Source organism: Mustela erminea, chromosome 4 (genome assembly GCF_009829155.1).
Source record: "Mustela erminea isolate mMusErm1 chromosome 4, mMusErm1.Pri, whole genome shotgun sequence".
In the NCBI taxonomy this organism is placed as follows: Eukaryota; Metazoa; Chordata; class Mammalia; order Carnivora; family Mustelidae; genus Mustela; species Mustela erminea.
The window spans coordinates 46,189,621-46,211,139 of NC_045617.1; the positions used below are offsets into that span (position 1 = coordinate 46,189,621).

Sequence of the window (21,519 nt, forward strand, 5' to 3'; positions counted from 1 at the left end):
ACATTTAATTGATATAAGTTTTAATATCATTCATTGTCCTCCTCATTTAAAAAAAAAATACTATTTCCTGAGACTAGTGGTGCTTGAAAAGTCTTGGCTAACTAACAAGTTCCCAAGAAATATTATTTAATGGTATATTGCCAAGAACATATTAGATAATTCAACAAAATTGCCTTCTTTAAAAAGTCCAAATATATTTCATTTTAACTTTAGAATAATTTATTGAGTTCTTGTTGGTTGCAGGGATATGACAGGGATCCAAAAAAAAAAAATATGTTACTTTATAGAGCTTATTATCATCTTGGAGAAACAAAATAAATTCATGTTTTTTAAAAAAAAAAAAACCAGGAAAGGATATAATTTAGTGCCAACTTGGTAAATTAATATTTTTGTTGAGTCAGAAAGTCATCAATAATCTGCCTGTTAACACTTACTATAGTAATATAATTTTTACTTACTTAAGTCAATGTAAGTCTGGGTTTATTTCATGTTTTCTGTACTTTTTAAAAAAATTTAATTTTAGAAGCCTTATTTTTAAGTACTAAAGTCAGCATGTATTGTTGGACTCAAACCCAGCACAGTTACAGGCATTGGGGTTCTAAAGGTGAGCAAAATAGACTATTTGCTTAAGGAACTTGTTGCATTGTGTATGTATGTGTACTGGGCAGGGGGTAGTTAGGGTTAGGGTTAGATCATTTCAAATACTTGGAAATACTGTGAAGATGATCAAAATGTTAGGGTGAATGTACTTGAATTGCTGTTATCAGAATGGGGCCTGAATGATGAGAGAAGTTAACCAGTTGGCTAAATTTGGAACCAGTTGGAACTTAACCAGTTGGCTAAGTTTGGAACTCAAAGAAGTGGTCTAGGTTGAAGAGAGAAGTTTGAGAGTTGTCATTATGAGCATGATATTTAAAGCCCTGTCAAACACAGTTGAGAAGTCAAAAAAGATGAGAGTCAAAAGTTGACCTTTGTCTTTAGCAGATGTGAGTCTTCAGTGACTTTGGTAAGAGTTGTTTCTGTGGAGCAGTGAGGGAGAAAAGCCTTATTAAGAGATTGAAGAAAGAATAGGAGGTAAGAAAATAGAGACAATAAGGAAAAAAAGTGTCTTTGAGGGGTTTTGTTATAAAGAGAGAAGAGTAGCAGACAAAATCCAATTTTTACAAAAGATAGATAATATCAGGGCAGGTTGTTATGCCAATAAGAATAATCCAGTAGAGAAAGTGATGTTATAGCATAGAGATGGGTAATTGTAGGAGTGAAATCTTTGAAAAGCTGACCTGGAATACAGTCTAGAGCACATGTAAGACAGTGGCCTTGATAATAGGAAATTTCTTCCAATACAACATGAGGGAAAGCAGAAATGCAGAGGCAACACAATGGAGAAGAGGTATTCTTTTCAATAAATGGGCTGGAACAACTAGATATACACATACAAAAAGATGAATCTAGGCAGACTTTATATCTCTCACAAAGATCAATTGCAAGTGGATCAGAAACAGAGGGGCCCGGGTGACATAGATGGTTAAATGTCTGACTCTTGATTTCAGCTCAGCTCATAATGTCAGGGTCATGAGATCGAGCCCTGCTTTAGGCTCTATGGTGAATGTGGAGCCTGCTTAATAATTCTCTCTCTTCCTCTCCCTCACTGCCCTCCATCCTCTGCTCACAGTCATGTTGTCTCCCAGAAAAAAAGATTACAAACCTAAATGTGAAATGTAAAACTATAAAAGTCCTAGAAAATAACAGAAGATAGCATAGGAGAAAATCTAGATGGCCTTGAATATGGTGATGACTTTTTAGATACAACACCACAGGCATGATCCATTGAAAGAAAGAATGGATAAGCTGTAATTCATTAAAACTTAAAATTTCTGCATTATGAAGGATGCTGTCAGGGTTGCCTGGCTGGCTTATTTGGTAGAGCATGTGACTCTTGGCCTTGGTGCATGAGTTCAAACCCCATACTGGGTATTGAACTTACCTAAAAAGAAAAGGCACTGTCATGAGAATTAAAAGACAAGCCACATACTGGGAAAAAGTATTTGCAAAAGATGTATCTGATAAAGGACTATTATCTAAAATATACAAATAACTTAAAAATCAACAATAAGAAAACAAACCAATTTAAAAATGGGCTTAAAGATCTTCATAGGCACCTCCCCAAAGAAGATCTATATTGTTGGCAACTAAGCACATGAAAAGATGTTCCACATTGCACATCAGGGAAATACAAACTAAAACAGTACCAAGATACCACTACACAATTATTAGAATGATCAAAATGCAAAACCCTGACACCACCAGGTGTTGGTCAGGATGTGGAACAATAAGAACTCTCATTCATTGCTGGTGAGAATGCAAAATGATACAGCCACTTTGGAAGAGTTTGTGAATTCTTACAAAACTAAACCTACTCTTTTTTTTTAATAAAGATTTTTTATTTATTCATTTGACAGAGGGAGCACAAGCAGGGGAAGCAGCGGGCAGAGGGAGAAGCGGGCAGAGGGAGAGGGAGAAGCAGGTTCTCCATTAAGCAAGGAGCATGATGCGGGGCTTGATCCCAGGACTCTGGGACTGTGACCTGAGCTGAAGGCAGACACCTAACTGACTGAGCTACCCAGGCACCCCAAACTAAACCTACTCTTATCACATGATCCAGTAATTCCATTCCTGGTATTTACCCAAAGGAATTGAAAACTTATGGCCACATAAAAACCTGCACACAAATGTCTTCAACAGCTTTGTCATAATTGCCAAAATTTGTGATCAACCATGATATACTTCAGCAGGTGAATGGGTAAACACAGTGTAGTACATCCAGACAATGGAATATTACTCAGTGCTAAAAAGAAATGAGCTTTGAAGCCATAAAAAGACATGGAGGAAACTTAAATGCTTATTACTGTGTGAAAGAAGCCCATCTGAAAAGACCATAAACTGCATGATTTCAACTCTGACATTTTAGACAAGGGAAGGGTGTGGAAACAGTCCAAAGATGAGTGGTTGCTAGGGGCTTGAGAGGGAAGGATAAATAGGTAGAGCAGGGAGATCGTTCCGAGCAGTGAATCTGTTCTGAGTGATACTACAGTTGTGGATACATAGCACTATGAATTTGTCCAGACCTCCGAAAGTACAGCACCAAGAGTGAACCGTAACGTTGGGTGCCTGGGTGGCTCAGTGGGTTAAGGCCTCTGCCTTCGGCTCGGGTCGTGATCCCAGGGTCCTGGGATAGAGCCCCGTGTCGGGCTCTCTGCTCAGCAGGGAGCCTGCTTTCTCCTCTCTCTCTCTCTGCCTGCTTCTCTGCCTACCTGTGATCTCTGTTAAATAAATAAATAAAATCTTAAAAAAAAAAAAAAAAGAGTGACCCATAATATAAACCCTGTGCTCTGGCTGGTAATGATGTGTCCATGCCTGCTGTGGTATGAGGAATGTTGATAATGGGGAAGGCTAGACATGGTAGGGGCAGGAAGTTTATGAGAAATCTCTGAACCTTCTGCTCAATTTTACTGTGAACCTAAAGCTGCTCTAAATAATGAAGTCTATTTAAAAAGATGCAGATGGATTAATAGAGTTTATATTAGAAAGAGGAAGCCGTTTTCACCCTATTGAGTCTATTCCTGTTTGAAATTAAGATTTGATGATCAATTAAAAAAAAGAAGATTTGATGATCAACTGAGTGTGAGAGGGAGATACATGTAGGTGAGGAGAAATGAGGAAGTGTGAAATGGCTCCTCAGAGACTGCTAAGTTGAAGTTGCTAGGAAGTCATAGTGGTAAACTTCGCAAAAGAAGAATGCCAACGTGGGGGTACATGACTGGCTTAGTCGGAAGCGTGTCCAGCTCTGGATGTCATGAATTCAAGCCGATGTTGGGTGTAGAAATTATTTAAATAACAAAACTTAAAAAAAAGAAGAGAATGAATTTGAGAATTCTGGCCTTAGATAGGACGTGAATCTTAACGTTATTTTGTAATTTTTCTATAACAGTACTTTCACCAAACGGAAGCAGGTGGGATGTCTTTTACCTATATTGTGGTCTTGAAATACCATTTTCTACTAAAAGAAACCAGGACTTCTTAGAGAAATGGCTCATTTCAGTCCTGAAGCAGACATTTTCAAGACAACAAGGAACATCTTGTCGTAACAGAGAACAAGGAAGCTGTCAAAAACTATCATCATCCAGTGCCCCTTGTCTCAGTCGGTTAAGCATCTGACGCTTGATCTCTGCTCAGGTCTTAATCTCAGAGTCATGAGTTCAAGCGCTGAATTGGGCAAACTAACTAATTATAGTCATGTCAAAAGGACTCTGAGGCCAACATGTAGTCTTCCACTGGTTAAGTATGGGACAATTTAAGTATCAATAAAGAAAATAACTGCAGTGGATTAAAACATATCAGATATGTTTAAATCCATGAGTTCATATTGATCCAAAACATAGACACACATAGCACATACACAACCCACGCATGCATTTAGACACACACACACAAAAACACTTTAGTGGAGACTCTTGAAGGATTCTAGCAAGTGAGCTCTTTTTTTTTTTTTTTTGAGCTTTATTTATTTTAGAGAGAGAGAGAGAGAAAGCATTTGAGCAGGGGGAGGGGCAGAGGAAGATGGAGAGAGAGAGAATTTCTTTTTTTTTTTTTTAATTTTTTTTTTTTTTTTTTTAGATTTTATTTATTTGAGAGAGAGAGAATGAGAGAGAGAGCATGAGAAGGAGGAGGGTCAGAGGGAGAAGCAGAATCCCTGCTGAGCAGGGAGCCTGATATGGGACTTGATCCTGGGACTCCAGGATCATGACCTGAGCCAAAGACAGTTGCTTAACCAACTGAGCCACCCAGGCGCCCGAGAGAGAGAATTTCAAGCAGACTCCCTGCTGAGTGTAGAGCCCCATTTGGGGCCCAGTCTCACCACCTTGAGGTCATGACTTGAGCCGAAGTCAAGAGTTAGATGCTTAACCAACTGAGCCACCCAGGTGCCTGGCAAGTGAGCTTTTTATTTCAAAAACTGACAAGTAAAGAGAAAGAATCCAGCATTTGTATCAGCTTTATCATTGGGTAACCAAAAAATAGGTATGGTGAAATTTCTCTTTAAATAAGAATTTCAGCAAGTAAATTAGGAATAATTGACAGAATTAGAATATTCCATTTTGTAACCCCTAATGAATTAAGGAATTTAGATATTAAGCATTGCCAGTGTTAAAATCACATAAAGGACTACAATATACTGTGACTGAACCAATGTGAGTTCCCTCCTTGTTGAATCAGACACAGCACCCTGTTGAGTTGACACACAAATTTGTGGCAGATAAGGAGATCACCCGGAATAGCTTCCAAAACCATGACTACCCAAGCAAGGGTGAATGGGTGCCTTTTATTTTGGGGTGGGGTGAATATTTAGATAGGGAAGCTTTGTCTTTGTAAGTAGAGGCAGGCAGAAGGTGGTATATGTGCCATTAAGGAAACAGGCCTATACACACATTGTACCTTGTGTAAATGAAGCTCAAGTGGTGCCCCTCCTTCGGTAGAGATTTTAGTATGATAACCAGATAAAGATAGTTGTTGATCATTTTAGAACTCACTGCATGGTCCATCTGTGCAGATGCAAGTCAGGGGTTAAGTTCAAGGCTGATCTGGCTGGTCTGGGCCAGTTTTGCCAGGCCAGTTGCTATGGCTTAAGAGATGGTTTTGCTTTTCATACACCTAAGAGAGAAGGTGGAAAGAGGAGCTTTAGGAATAATGTGGGACCAAGGTTGGTGAGCACAAGCAGGTGAACAATAAAGATCAGGTCTTGGGGTCTACCTAGTGACGGTACTATATATCTTCTGGTAACACCAGACCATGAGGTATCTTCTTAAAAAATGGATATGAATCTGATTAAGCTTTTAGATTCAATTACCAATTTCTCAAGAAGTAGAGAAGAAAAATTAATCTGTTAATCTATACCATAGGAATGTAATCAGCAAAATCCAGATTATGGGAAGCTTTAGAAGACAAATTGTAGTGTCTAGGGATGGCTTATCATTTGGATGCTAGAACTATAAATCAAATGATGCCATAAAAGTCAGGACAGCTGTTACTCTTAAGAGGAAGTGGTTTTGATTGGGGGAAACACGTGGAGGGCTTCTGGAATACTGACAAGAGTGTCTGCTTAAATGGGTGTTACATACAAGGGTGGTCGCCTTCTAAAAATTCACTAAGCTGTACGTTGGTTGTGTGTGGTTCTCTGTATTTGAGTTACATTTAGCATAGTAAATAGTAAAGTAAAAGTTTTAAATGAGATTAAGATATTACATTTATTTCCAGTTGAATTTTTAGTTCATTGTTAGACTTTTCCTAGGGAATGGGGGACGGGAGAGGAGCAGTATTAAAGACTTTAGTTGAGTCCAAATGACAGAGTCGCAGAGAACAACTAAGACTGCAAATTAAAGAATTATAACTTGGATGTTTGAACTTAAAAAAAATCAAGTATGTTTCACACAAAAGGATTGTTGTCACTTAAAGCCATTTCTAATACAGGCTCTCCTCTTCACATTGTGAATACCCAGTAAGTGGAGTATATGAGCCTGTTTATACATGCTTCATGTTTTCTAGGTGCTTTTACATATATTATTTAATAACAAACTAAGTGAATCTATGAGTGGAATTCATGATGCTACTTAAATTCTCTGTAAATAAAAGAGTGAATACTACTTTAATTATAAAATGTTTAAGAATATGTAATGTAAGAATGAATTTGTTATAGATGTCAATATATTGTTTAAAGTAATTTCTCCCTTATTTATAAGATCCCTAGCTTTTATTTGTTTAAGGGAGTAATTTTCACTAGTTTGATAAAAATGGAGGTGTATTAAACTGATTTGGAAAAAATTTCTTAAAGTTCATGATATTTTGGCAAGTCTGAAGTATATTAAAACTCTTTTTTCTGCCAGAGGTCTCTTCATTAGTATCCATGATCGAGGGCATATTGCTTCAGTTCTTAATGCATGGCCAGAAGACGTCATCAAGGTGAGTCATCTAATTTTTTGCTACTGTGGCAAATTTGTTCTTTTACCTATTCCATAACATATTAATAATTTTCATGATATTAGATAGCATTGACATGGAAATGTTGGGGTTTGGAGCCGACAGCCAAGAAAGAATTCTTGAGACATTCCCAGTGTGAAAAGGTGGCTTTATTAAGGCACGGGAACAGGACCAGCGCAAAGGACTGCGGCGGGATTCTGAGGAGCAGTTGATGATATACTATGGAGCTGGGGGTGGTAAAGACGAGGGAGTTTCTTTAAGGATTTTCATATTGCTAAAGAAGACTCGCAGGATCCCGGAGCCCTGGCTATCCTCGGGCTAAGGTGGTGTTTTCCTCTAAGGCATTAACATTAGGATTGGGAGTCCCTGGAGAAATGTCATACTCTGCCTGCCTCAGGTATTTGTCAATGGGCTGCAGGTTATACAGACCTTTAATTTTATATGCATTTCCTTTTTGCCTTTGTTCTTCACATCAGCATTCACTGTCTTTTCTACTGAATGTCACCTAATTTATCATCTCTTCAATTTTTGCATACTGGGTTAATTTTATTTTGGTACTGATTAAAGACTAAGTTTCCCTATTATTTCTATCTGATTTCTTAGCATTTCTTGGCCCATTGATGATAAATGTTGAAGTTGCCTGTGAATTTCTTGAAGCAAAGTCCCTTTTCACATTTGTTGGCTTTAATCATCTGCTAAGAGGAACACAAAAAAAAAAAAAAAAAAAAAAACATTCATTCACTTCCTTTATCATTATGGCTTTCAGTTGTTCATCTGACTTCCCTCTCCGAATGACCTAATGAAAATAAAACAAGAATAGTATCCAAGATTTAGTAGCTTTCTGTATGAGACCCTACCTGGATTGACTCTTGTAATTATCATAATTCAGTGAGGAAAGGAAGGAAGGATGGGCTATACTCTAGTGTCTGGTGGTGGTGGAAACTGAACACAGGCCACAGATCCCTTGCTCTGGGATCTATGGCCTTCCTTGTCAAAGGAAGGTGAGATGTACTTGTCCCTTTCCTGGCTCTTTTTTTTTTTTTTTTAATTAATTTTCTGTTAAGTGCCAAACAACTTTGAGCAACTTTGTGCTGTTGAAGTAGGCAAGCCGTTAGGGTTCGAAGACGACAGCCAAGACAGAATTCTTCACACGTCTTTGGTGCAAAAAGATGATTTTATTAAAGCATGGGGACAGGACCCATGGGCAGAAAGAGCTGTACCACAGTCATGTGGCCCATTGGATACTTTCAAGTTGGAGGGGGGTGGTCAGGGAGAGTGTAAGCGTCTAAGGAATTTTGGAAGCAAGGTTTCCTGGATCTTGAGGGGGATAGCTATTGTTGGAAAAAGGACATTTATTACCGTCTAATAAAACCTTAGTCATGAGACCCTTCAGATGTATATCGGTGGGTCACATGCTTGGAGGATGATTACCAGCATATGGCTTGGGGGGATTTAGAGATAAAGGAAGTTTCCAGAGGAATTTTTATATGTTAAAGTACACTTACAGGATCCCGATGGAGCGGCTGGAGGACAGGTGTCAGGCTAGGATTGCCTTTTGCCCTCAGCAAAGTATTAACATCTAGGCTATTGAGTCCCTAGAGGAATGTCACTCTGCCTATTTCAAGGACCTTTCAATGGGCTGTAGGTAGTAAGGAAATTTAATAATTTTTCTTCTGCCTTGGTTTCCTACATCACTGTGTTTTAGGAGTAGGGTTGAACAAGCTGATGCCTTTAGGGGTACAGAGGCACTTTAGCTGTGACTCCCAAAGCATCGCTCCCATTCTTTTGAGCAGTCGTGGCCAGTACTGATGGACTCTGCTCTGTAAGGCTTATGCCAGGCTAACTTGTAAAGCCAGATGTTTTTCAGGATTTCTAATCTTCCCAGATTTCTTTCTTACCAAAGTTGCTTCCTCAGCTTTTCTCCCAGGTAGGCTGCATTAGCCTTGGGTCCTGTCCTCAGAAACTCCCCCAAAGTGAGTTAATTCTGTGTAGTATAAAATGTCTGAGAAGATGCTTACATTTTGACTGGAATCTAGAGAGGGTTTTTAAGAATGAGTTGGTATCGGGACTATTTAATAACCACATCATCATAACAGCTAGGCAATACACAGTCACCTTGTTTTGTGCTCTTCCTGCTAGCTCATATCTGAATATTTGTCTTCATTAGTAGCCTACCTTTATTCTTTCAACTCTTTTTTTTTTTTTTAAAGATTTTATTTATTGGGGCGCCTGGGTGGCTCAGTTGGTTAAGCGACTGACTTCGGCTCAGGTCATGATCCTGGAGTCCTGGGATCAAGTCCTGCATCGGACTCCCTGCTCAGCAGGGTGTCTGCTTCTCCCGCTGATCTCTCTCCTCTCGTGCTTGCTCTCTCTCTCTCTCTCAAATAAATAAATAAAATCATTAAAAAAAAAGATTTTATTTATTTATTTGACAGAGAGAGATTACAAGTAGGCAGAGAGGCAGGCAGAGAGAGAGAGAGAGAGGAGGAAGCAAGCAGGCTCCCTGCTGAGCAGAGAGCCTGATGCGGGACTCGATCCCAGGACCCTGAGATCATGACCTGAGCCGAAGGCAGCTGCTTAACCCACTGAGCCACCCAGGCGCCCATATTTTTTCAACTCTTAATGTTGGTCTCTCACTGTTATTCCTGATTCTAACTATACCTATTATTATTTTAAAAGCCTAGCATAGTATCTGACACATAATAGGCACTTAGTGGCAGCTGTTTATTGTAATAGAATACTGAAGAATAAGATGTGGTCTCTACTGTAGTTGAAAGTATACATGAAACAAAGGCAATCTATTAGATGATATATAATTAAACTGGTATAAATTATAAATTATAATGCTGTATTCATTCAGAGAAGGCTAAAATGGCTAAATTTTTATATCAAAATGGGAACTTAAATTTAGTTATTGATAATTAGAATGGGAAGAAGATACTATCCGAAGAAGATCAATGTAAGTCCTAGTTCCGGAAGAGAATGGTGTGTGTTTGTGCAGTAAGTGAATTAATTGGCTGGTCTGACTAAGAAGTGTAACTGTGGAAATGTAGTGGCATTAAGATGGCTTAAGTAAGAGGTGACCAAATTATTATAAAAGGTCTTGAAGTTCATAAAGAGGGATTTAGACTTGAAGTAATAGAATGTCCTATTTTCAGATGGGAATGACTTTATGTAGGTAATACTTGAGGAAGGCTCACCAGTGAGAGGAGAAGAGGCAAGAGTTGTGCATCCAAGTGTAGGCCACATCAGAAAGGCCCTGGGGAAGGAAAAGAAGGCATGAAGACAGGACACATGGTGAGGGTGTCTGTGTACATTCAGGATAACCCCTGCCTACTCATGCAGAGTTACTAGTGAGCTAATGCCCAGGTGATAATTGATGCAGTAGGAGGAAGATGGAATTTCTGAAATGCGAACATCATTGAGAGAATTATGATTGTCTTACTGAGATAATCCTCCTGTTGTAACTTCATTATTGTGTAGAAGATATGCAAACGTTTGATTTTCCTTAAGTGGGATATGAAGTAGGTAAAAACAAAAGCCAAAGGAATGTCAATTTAATGATAAACTGTTTAGATGACACATTATTTTTCAGAAGATTCCTTCACTATTAAAATCTACACCTTAGTGTTGAAATGTTTGTGAATTAATGTTACAAATGTGCATTTGTAATAAGGCATAAGCAGATCAAATAGCAAACGCCTCAAAACAGAGTTTAAAAATTACTCAGGGGCACCTGGGTGGCTAGTTGGTTGAGTGTCCAACTCAGTTTCTGCTCAGGTGATCCTGAGATGGAGCCCCATGTCGGGCTCCTTGGTGGTCGTGGAGCCTGCTTGGGATTCTCTTTCTCCTCTCTTTGTGCCCCTCCCCTCCTCATGCTCTCTCTTTCAAATAAATGAGCAAATCTTTAGAAAAACTTACTCAACTAACACCTATCTAAATGCCCATGGCATATTTATGTAATAAAATTAATAGCTTAGGGAAGCCTGGGTGGCTCAGTGGGTTAAAGCCTCTGCCTTCAGCTCGGGTCATGATCTCAGGTCCTGGGATCGAGCCCCGCATCGGGCTCTCTGCTCAGCAGGGAGCCTGCTTCCTCCTCTCTCTCTGCCTGCCTCTCTGCCTGCTTGTGATCTCTCTCTCTCTGTGTCAAATAAATAAATACAATCTTTAAAAAAAAATTAATAGCTTAGGATGAGAGGAGAGATTAAGGAATAAAATTTATGAAGAAAAGAAGAAAAATAACATTTTTCCTTGACTTTATATAAAAGACATAGATTATTTTAACTTAGTTGTGTTATCAAAAATAAGTGAAAATATTGTTATTTGCAACCCTTTTTCAAAAATGTTGAAATGGATGAAAATCATAAGTAGCAACTCCCTGGGTCTAAATATCTTTAATGAACCTGGAAAACATTACATAAATTACTACTCAGATCACCTAAGTTATATGACAATGTTGCTCTCCTTATAAAATATCTTTTAAAATATTTTAAAAAGATTTTCAGACCAACTAGACTTTACCTGTTTAAAGGACACATACATAAAAGTATATAGTATCAGTAATAGATAAAAGTACCTCTGTGACAGTGTGATAAATAAATGTCAAAAATGTATTTGGAGTAGCTCGATTTTGAAAAATTAGTTTTAGGGGGCACCTGGGTGGCTCAGTGGGTTAAAGCCTCTGATTTCGGCTCAGATCATGATCCTAAGGTCCTGGGATCGAGCCCCACATCGGGCTCTCGATGGGGAGCCTGCTTCTCCCTCTCTCTCTCTGCCTGCCTTTCTACCTACTTGTGATCCATGTCTGTCAAATAAATAAAATCTTTAAAAAAAAATTAGTTTTAGTTTAAAAAGCAAGGTTACAATTTTCTGTAGTATTTGTTTATCTTTCTTATCTTAAATCAGAGCCAACCACACCAGTGGTATCAAGTTGCCTTCTTCAAAACAGCATAACCTATTGATCCTTTGCAATTAGACGTGGAAAATTTGATATAGGCCAGATTTATGGGATATGCAAAAATAATTTTTGCCCACTTCTCAAATGTATTTATTTTTAAGATAGTTCTTTAAGAGCTGCATAATATAGGTGAATAGAAAATTAAAAGATCTCAAAAGTATATTTTAAAATATGTTCTGCACTGTGGCATAGTGGAAAAACATTGTATGAGGAGTTTGTGTATACAGTTTTCTATTCTTTGGTATTAACCAGGTCGCCTTAGACAATTTAAGTTCTCTAATCTTAGTTTCCTAATCTATAAAATAAGAGGGATGGACTGAATATACTCTAAATTTCCCTTCTAAAATACCATCACTCTGCATAATGCTCTTGATGGTAATAGTAGTCTTGATAGCTACAATTTGTTGAGAATTTGTAATGTACCAGGTATTATGTACTTTGTATATCATATTCCTCATTTATTGAACAACAGATTTATGCAACTAACTAATGTTTATTCATTGTTTACTATGTTCAAATGATGTGCATGGTGTTGGTGCACAGTAGTGAATAAAATAGAGTCGGTTCCTATTTTCATGCTGCTCTTCTGAAAAGTACCTTTATTATCCCTATTTTACAAATAAGGAAAAGAAGATTTAATTCATCTGTTTATTTAAGGTCAAATGACTGACATTTTCCCAAGGTTTTATGGAAAAGATGAGTATAGGATTTTGGGAAAATCTAATAAATTGTGTTTCACAAGATTGGTTTGGCTTAAATTCATATAATGTCCATGAATCACAGAACAAGGATATTAAGTGTGTTAATTAAATGCATTAATTCAGATATCAGTTAACTCAGATATCAAATAAAATAGAAATAAAATCTCCCCATGATGAAAATGAATGGCTCATAGATATTCAGGGTGATTGGAAAGAACCTAAACAAAATTCATTTAAGCCTAGTGGAAGATTATCAGGTAAGAGCAGTAGCAAACTGTACTTCATAAATTTCAAAAATGGTAGACAATATCTAGTGGTTACAGGAGTTAAAGAGGATGGATCAACATTGTTGTGAAAATAGGAGGATGGTGCCAAGATGCGTAAACTAATCAGAGCACTTGGGGACTACTTAGCAATCATGTATTTTTTAATTAGGGCGCTCCCAGAATTCTGCTCAAGGTGGATGGGACTGGTTTCTCTTTAGTTCCCACTTTGAGGTCCTATTTCCTTGTACTCTTCCCGCTTGCCACGATGTTATTTGAATCTTTATGTGCATACCATCTCTTCTTTCTTCACTGACTAAAGTAATCATATATATGTATTTTTTTTAAAAAAAGACTTAAAAATATATATCAACTTTATTTCTTCTCTCCACTCTTCGACAGTTAAGATCATATGAAATCTCTTAGATGTATATTCAATCTATGTTTTTTGACAGCTTAATATTTCATTACATAAGTGTTAATTTCAGAAGCAGAGGCAAGGGAATGTGCCCCTGGATTTGTAAACATCTTTTAATGGATGCTTTTTCTTTCTCTTCTAGGCCATCGTGGTGACTGATGGAGAGCGTATTCTTGGCTTGGGAGACCTTGGCTGTAATGGGATGGGCATCCCTGTGGGCAAGCTGGCACTGTATACAGCCTGCGGAGGGATGAATCCTCAAGAATGTTTGCCTGTTACTCTGGATGTGGGAACAGAAAATGAGGTAAACAATTTAAGTCTGTAAGACAGCTGGACACCTTAAAAAAATAGCTCCAGCTCTTGTATTTTGAGCTTGTTTTCCAGGAACTTCATGACATTCATTCTTTTCTGTCTGGTTCCTTCCTCCCTCCTCAAACTCATTCCCCAAACAGTATAAGAAAATTATTCTTTCTCTTCCTTTTTTTCCCCTTTCTCTAAAGTGTGATCAGTCTTTCACCAGCTTGTTTAGTGTTTTATCCTTTGAAAAACATTCACACCATTATTCTATAGAGTGTATGTTTTACTTTAGGAGATCGTAGTTTCTTTTTAAAAATTATTGTTTTGGTACTATGTAGGAATTAATCCCTAAGGACTTACTAAATTTAATCAGTATGAAATCTTGTTCTAAAAGTCTGTTTTCAACCTGTGGTAAATGATTTGGAATTTATTTTTATTTTTTATTTATTTTTAAAGTTTGTTTATTTTATAGAGAGCAGCAGGGAAGGGGCATAGAGAGAGGGAGACAAGCAGACTTCATGCTTACCGGGGAGCCTGATGGAGGACTCAATCCCAGGACCCTGGGATTATGACCTGAGCCCAAATCGAGAGTTGGATGCCTAACTGACTAAGCCCCCCATGTGCCCCTTGATGATTTGGAATTTATGGTTTCTCATTCCTGCATCAGTATTTTAGAATCTTAAAGTTGTATATCAGTACATATTTTTGCTCATTCTTTATTGCTAATATTTGGGTTCAGTTAATGGTGATAGACCCTAGAAATTAAAGGTAGAATATATACAGATTTTATAGTCATTTTCTGTGTTCGCCTTTAAAGCAGTCGACCCATTCATAGTATAATATTAACTTGAACATTTTTGATATTCATTAATAGAGAAAGTTATAATATTTAACTTCCTATATATGTGAGTACTTATTTACCTTTATAAAGGAAACATTTTATAAAAGCACACTGCTTATCTGATATTTTCCTTTTTGATACTAATAGAAATGACTTAAAAATTTTCAAAGCTGGGATGCCTGGGTGGCTCAGTTGGTTAAGCAGCTGCCTTCGGCTCAGGTCACGATCCCAGCGTCCTGGGATCGAGTCCCACATCGGGCTCCTTGCTCAGCATGAAGCCTGCTTCTCCCTCTACCTCTGCCTGCCGTTCTGTCTGCCTGTGCTCGCTCTCTCTCCCTCTCTCTCTGATAAATAAATAAAATCTTAAAAAAAAAAAAAAATTTTCAAAGCTGACTTTTTAGAACAATCATCCTAAAATAATATATATACATAGAACTTTGGATTTTCTTTTTATTTCTTCATTTATTTAAAAAATATTCTTCTGTGGTAAATAACAGTGACAGCAAATAAAGTTTAAAATTACAAAATCTGGAGACACTTGGTTAGCCCAGCCACTTAAGTGTCTGCTTTCATCTCCGGTCATGATCCTGGAGTCCCAGGATCGAACCTGACATTGGGCTCCCTACTAGTGGAGAGTCTGCTTCTCCCTCTCCTTCTGCCACTCTCCCCACTTGTGTTCTCTTTCACACTCTCTCTTGCTCTCTCAAATAAATAAATAAATAAATAAAATCTTAAAATTACAAATTATCTGTAGAACATCTTAGGAATTCCAGGGGAAGATGAAGAGGAGTAGGAATGATGAGAAAGGCATGTAAAAATGTAAGAATTCAAGCACAAATAACTAGAAACTTGCTATAGTGAAAACATGTATATGGGCCTACACTTTTAAAAAAATTTTTGTGCAAAAATAAAACCCAAAGAGGAGTCATTTCATTTCAAAAAAAAAAAAAAAAAAAGTAAGAATTCACTTTTAAATTTGGGTTTTTATTTTGTTTTTTTAAAGATTTTTACTATTTTTTTAAAGTAATCTCCACACCCAGTGTGGTGTTGAAACCACGACCTTAAAATAAAGAGTCCCTTGCTCCACTGACTAAGCCAGCCAGGCACCCCTAAACTTGGGTCTTTTATTGAGATGTTGTCAGTGTAATGTGGACATGAAGTTATGCACTAAAGATTAAGCCATAACACCAGGACTCTTGCACTGATAGGTTGTATTAGTTATATGAAATACTTTATTTCATGGAAGGAGGTCTTAAAATTCTCAGATTGGTCAGTTGTCTTGAGTTTTTTCACATTAACTCCTAGTATTCCTAATATCCCTTTCCTCTTTTGGCATCCAGTGCTTTTTATTTTACTCCATTTCTGCCCAGTGTCCTGCCCCCTCAGCCTACTGAATCCATGTCCACTGATCCTTCATCAAATTTCTTGCTTTGCCTTGCTGTAGATCTTGCTTTCTTTTGCTCTTCTCTCATTAAGCATGACTGGTACTTACTACATTTGAAAAATTTTCAAATTACTAAATTAGAACATAATCTGATAATTTAAATGAATCTATTATTCAAATGCTGTGTGTTATTTCTAGACATTTTTACTTATTGCTAGTGGACTGTAGGAGATATTAGGGGAAAATGAATAGTGGAATTTTAACTCTTTGATGGGTCACTAAGAATATCTTTTTAGCCTGAGAGACCTTTCCAAAACTCTTCAAATTCTGTTATATAGATTTACTTGACTTAGACAAATATTGAGCACCTACTGTCTGTTAAGGCCTAAGCAAAACCTAGATAATAATGGAGTCAATAATTTAAGATCTTGCCGGCAAGATGTTCTGAAGCCAGAAAAGAAGATACATATGTAACTAGTTTCAAAATACATTAAATGCTTAGATAAGGACATTTGGCAAACCATTAAGAACAGTCAACAAGCCATTTCCCTGCCAGTTACAATATATTGTTGTCTCTGTATTGCTGTTATCTGCTTATAACTCCCATTTTTCTATAAATCATATTTAGTAATGGTGAAATTGTATGTTAATATATGACCAGCTAGAAGTCCCTATTTTAAAAAGAGTAAATTATTTGTTCCTTTTAAAAAGATAACTTAGTTGTATGTGGAGTTGGCCACACTACAAAGTCCCCACATCTGTCTTTACTTCTGATACCAACTACAGGTTTGGGGGGAGATTCCCCAAAGCTGACCCTCAGGCTTGATAATTCACTAAAAGGAATCATAGACCCAAATTTTGTAGCAACATGGACAGGATGGGATTATGCTGAGTGAAATAAGTCAAGCAGAGAGAGTCAATTATCATATGGTTTCACTTATTTGTGGAGCATAACAAATAGCATGGAGGACATGGGGACTTAGAGTGGAGAAGGGAGTTGGGGTAAATTGGAAGGGGAGGTGAATCATGAGAGACTATGGACTCTGAAAAACAATCTGAGGGATTTGAAGTGGCGGGGAAGGGGGGGTGGGAGGTTGGGGTACCAGGTGGTGGGTATTATAGAGGGCACGGATTGCATGGAGCACTGGGTGTGGTGAAAAAATAATGATACTGTTATGCTGAAAATAAACAAATGAAAAAAAAAAAAGGAATCATAGATCTTAATGAAAGCTATTATAATCACAGTTATGGTACATTAAAGGGACAGGATACACATTAAAATCACCCAAAGGGGGGTGCCTGGGTGGCTCAGTGGGTTGAGCCTCTGCTTTCAGCTCGGGTCATGGTCCCAGGGTCCTGGGATCCAGCCCCACATGGGGCTCTCTGCTCAGTGGGGAGCCTGCTTTCCCCTCTATCTCTGCTTGCCTCTCTGCCTACTTATGATCTCTCTTTCTGTGTCAAATAAATAAAAAAATATTTTTAAAAAAATAAAAAATTTAAAAAATTAAAAAAAAAAAATCACCCAAAGGAAGAAATGCTTAGGGGAAAGTCTGAGAGGGTTCCAAGTGTGAAGCTTCTGTTTTCCTTTCTGTGGACTCAGGGGCAAGTTATCCTGTGGGGTTAATGTGTGAGGTTGATATGTACCCTCACTGATCAGAGTTTTTATTGGGGCTCCATTATCTAGGCATGATTAATTGATTGATTACCCATATGAACTCAAGTACCAGTTTGGCTGATTACATTTGATCTGGGGTGAGGGGCTTTGGTGATTACATTTGAACCAAAGCCCCTCACCCCAGATCACATGGTTAGTGTCTCTTGGGGCTCCCAGGCTGTGAGGTAAAATGGTCAGGCTCTATCCAAAATGGCTAAATGCTTGTGAACCAGGTCACCAGATTTATGTAAGCATTAGACTGAAATATAAGAGACAAACACACAAAAGGGAAAATAGGTCTAAATTTTAATGTTAAATAGAGTGCAGTTTTTAACTCATAAAAGATTATGAATTTGATCCTTCAAACTTTTAAGGAATATAATGTGTTCCAGAGCATATGTTCCAAGGCATATGAAAATCCACACCTGCACGTCTCATTTTATGAAAAGAACATAACCTTGATATTCAAACCTGCTAAAAAAAAAAAAGCAAAAAACAAACACATAATAAGAAACTGCTAATTTGTCTCACATTTACCCATGTTCCTACCTTTACCACTTTATAGATGTGTAATCTTGAAAAAGTTACTTAACTCTTCTGTGCCTCAGTTTCCTTATGTAAAACAAGTACCTACCTTACAAAGTTGCCATGAGTTAACGCTCTTAGAGTGTTTGTGATTGTGATTGACATTTTGTAAACATTCAGTAAATGTTAGCTTTTATGCACATAGATGTGGAAGCAAAGTCCTTCATAAAATACTGGCAAACTGAATCTTGCAGAATACTTTTAATGTCAAAAACTATTCAAACCATCAGCAACATCACAATTAATAGTGGTTCTTTTTTTTTTTCTTTCTTTCTTAAAGATTTAGGTATTGAGAGAGAAAGAGTGTACGTTCAGGAGTGGAGGGAGGGGCAGAGTGAGAGGGAGAGAGAATCTCTAAACAGACTGCTTGCTGAGTGCGGAGCCTGAAATGGGGCTCAATCCCATGAAACAGACCATGACCTGAGCCAAAACCAAGAGTCTGATGTTTAACAGACTGTACCACCCAGGCACCCCTAGAGGCATTGTTTTAAAAAGTTATCAAGACATTTGTTATCACTATTCTCATTGTTCAGGAAGTGCTAGCCTTTGCAATAGAACAAGAAAAACAAATGGGATACTTGACTGGAAAGATCAGTTATCATTTTTTATAGGTAACATGTTTATTGATGAAACCCAAGAAAATCAAGTAAAAATTGTGACCAAATTAGAGCTCTTAATAAGGTGATTGCTTTTGGGACACACATATCAACTGTATTCTATTAACAATAATATCAGGAAGAATAGAAGCCATTTAGATTCTAAATTAACTTTTATATTGCCTAAAATAGATAGAAATGCTCCAACACATGACTTTCTTTTTCTCTTGTGAGCTATTGGAATTCAAAGTATGTTAGAACATGGTAACTTATAAGCAGTCTAACCTAAATTTTTATGTTTATAATTCTTAGTTAATACATAAGGGAGAATAGAAAAATATTTAGAGATGAGTTGTTAACACTTAATATCTTTCTTCAATTCATTCTGACACTTTATTCTTCTTATTTTGTACTGCTGCTTTACTAAAAGTCAAAGAAAATTTAATTCAATAAAATATGACTAAGTGTAAAATGTAATGAAGTTTTTATTTGCTACTTTATATTCCATTTTCATATGTGGAAAACTGCTCTCAGTAAAAACATTCCTGTGGTTTAAAAAAAAATTTTTTTTTTCCTCCTGTGGTAAAACCTTTTAATCTCATCTCTTTTGTGAATCTCTCTCCAATTTACCTCATGATAAAAATATAAAAACAAATTGATAACATTGCATATTTTTTTATCCAGAATACTCTAGATCTCTTTTTTTGTAAGTTAGAAACACTTTCCTCTTTTATCATAAATACCTATAGAGGAGAAATTAGGAGCCAATTGATAGGGCATTCTTCACTTGCTATAAGATCACACTTGCCTGACTTCTTTAATCTCTGCAGCTCTCACCTAAGGAATTTAAAGGAGGTTTAAAGAACAAAGACACTGATTGGGCCCCTGGCTGGCTCAGTCAGTAGTGCATGTGGCTCTTGATCTTGGGGTTTTAAGTTCAAGTCCCACATTGAGTGTAGAGATTACTTAAAAATAAAATCTCTTTTAAAAAAAAGGTGGGGCGTGCCTGGGTGGCTCAGTGGGTTAAAGCCTCTGCCTTCGGCTCAAGTCATGATCCCAGGGTCCTGGGGTCGAGCCCCACATCTGGCTCTCTGCTCAGCAGGGGGCCTGCTTCCTCCTCTCTCTCTGCCTGCCTCTCTGCCTACTTGTGATCTCTGTCTGTCAAATAAATAAATAAAATCTTAAAAAAAAAAAAAAGCCAAAGACAATGAAACCAAGCCATAAAAGTGGTTGGCTAAAAAATACTCTTATTCTTTAGGTTAATAAAGCAAAGCATTTATTAGGTAGGATATTTGTGTTTCCATCTTTTTTTTTTTTAAGATTTTATTTATTTATTTGACAGGCAGAGATCACAAGTAGGCAGAGACATCATCTGTTATTTCACAGTTCACATTTTCTTTGTTACTTGTGAAACTGTAGCTGTATACAATTTACTTCTGTTACCTGAAGTAAATTTTCTTCAGTTATCTTTTAAGAGTATACCATATTCAGTTTCTTTTAAAATCATTGTTGTAAAATCTTTTCATAGCTATTATGTTTATTATTCGTCTGCTTTTCTTTTATAAGTGACAAATATCAAAGTTTGATATTTGATTAAAAATGTTAGTAGGTGTTCCTTATGTTCGCTACATGCTGCTTTAGGTTTTATTAAAACCTAGCAGTCTTAAAGACTGCTTCATGTGCTTCATGTATTACGTGGTGTCTTAGTTTCGTCGGGCTGTGGTAACAGTACTACAGACTGGGTGGTTCAAGAGGGTAGATATCCAAGATCAGGGTGTCCAAGGGATTAATTTTTCTAAGGTCTCTCTCCTTGGCTTTTCTTCCTCTGGTTTTCCTTCAGTGTCTTCATATGGTCTTTCCTCTGTTTGTAATTTTTTCTTAAAAGAACACTAGTTACATCGGATTAGGACCTGCCCTTATGACCTCATTTAACTTAATTGCCTCTTTAAAGACTGTTTGCAAATACAGTCATATTCTGAGGTTTGGGGAGTTAGGACCTCAACATATGACTTTGGTGAGGACCCAATTTGGGCCATAACATTTGGTTAGTCCTCAAGAGGGCATGGGCAGTTGTTTTTGCATAGTTATTCTTCATTTATTAAATCAATGTTCCAGGTCTCAGATATCTGATTCTGGTTTTATGTTTAGTCTGACCTTTAGTTCATGTATACAGTGTTTTTAGATCTAGAATCCTTGCTGGAACTTGAACTCACAAAGTTGAAGCCTCCTACCATTTAGAAAGTTCACTCTTATGTTCCAGAAAATACCCTTTATATTTGGCATGAACTGGCTATGATGGAGAGAAACTGAAGAAAAGAAAAACCTGATAGACTTTCTGTCACATGTAGCTGCCATATGTCAGAGACTAGTGTTGGCACTAAAATGTGGCCCGTGTGAGTTTTCTATTGCTACCATAAAAAGTTATGACAAACTCAGTGGCTTTAAACAACACAAATATATTACATTATAGTTCTAAAGGTCACAAGTCTGACACAAGTCTCAAACGGCTAAAATCATGAAAGGTGTCCACAGGGTTGTGTTTCACAGCCTGTCTTTTCCAGCTTCTAGAGACCCTCCTCTGTTCTTTGGTTCATGGTGCTTTTTTCCATTTTCAAGCCAGCAGTGTAGTGTCTTTCTGGCTCTACTTCTGTCGTCACAGCTCTTTCTTTGAGTACAGCCAGGAAAGACTTTTCCCTCTCAAGGACTCACCCTTAATCACATCTGCAGTCTCTTTTGCCACATAAGGTAACATATTTACAAGTTAAAAGGGTGGGGGAAGTCATTATTCTGCTTA

General features: G+C 37.3%; 1 protein-coding gene across 1 annotated transcript in view; it reads left to right on the forward strand.

Annotated features, from left to right (window-relative positions):
- ME1 (malic enzyme 1) overlaps window positions 1-21,519 on the forward strand; it is a 184,344-nt gene that overhangs the window by 58,325 nt on the left and 104,500 nt on the right. The window contains exons 4-5 of the mRNA XM_032339159.1: window positions 6,936-7,011; window positions 13,511-13,672. Coding sequence (XP_032195050.1) covers window positions 6,936-7,011; window positions 13,511-13,672 — 238 coding nt within the window. The remainder of the gene's footprint in view (window positions 1-6,935; window positions 7,012-13,510; window positions 13,673-21,519) is intronic.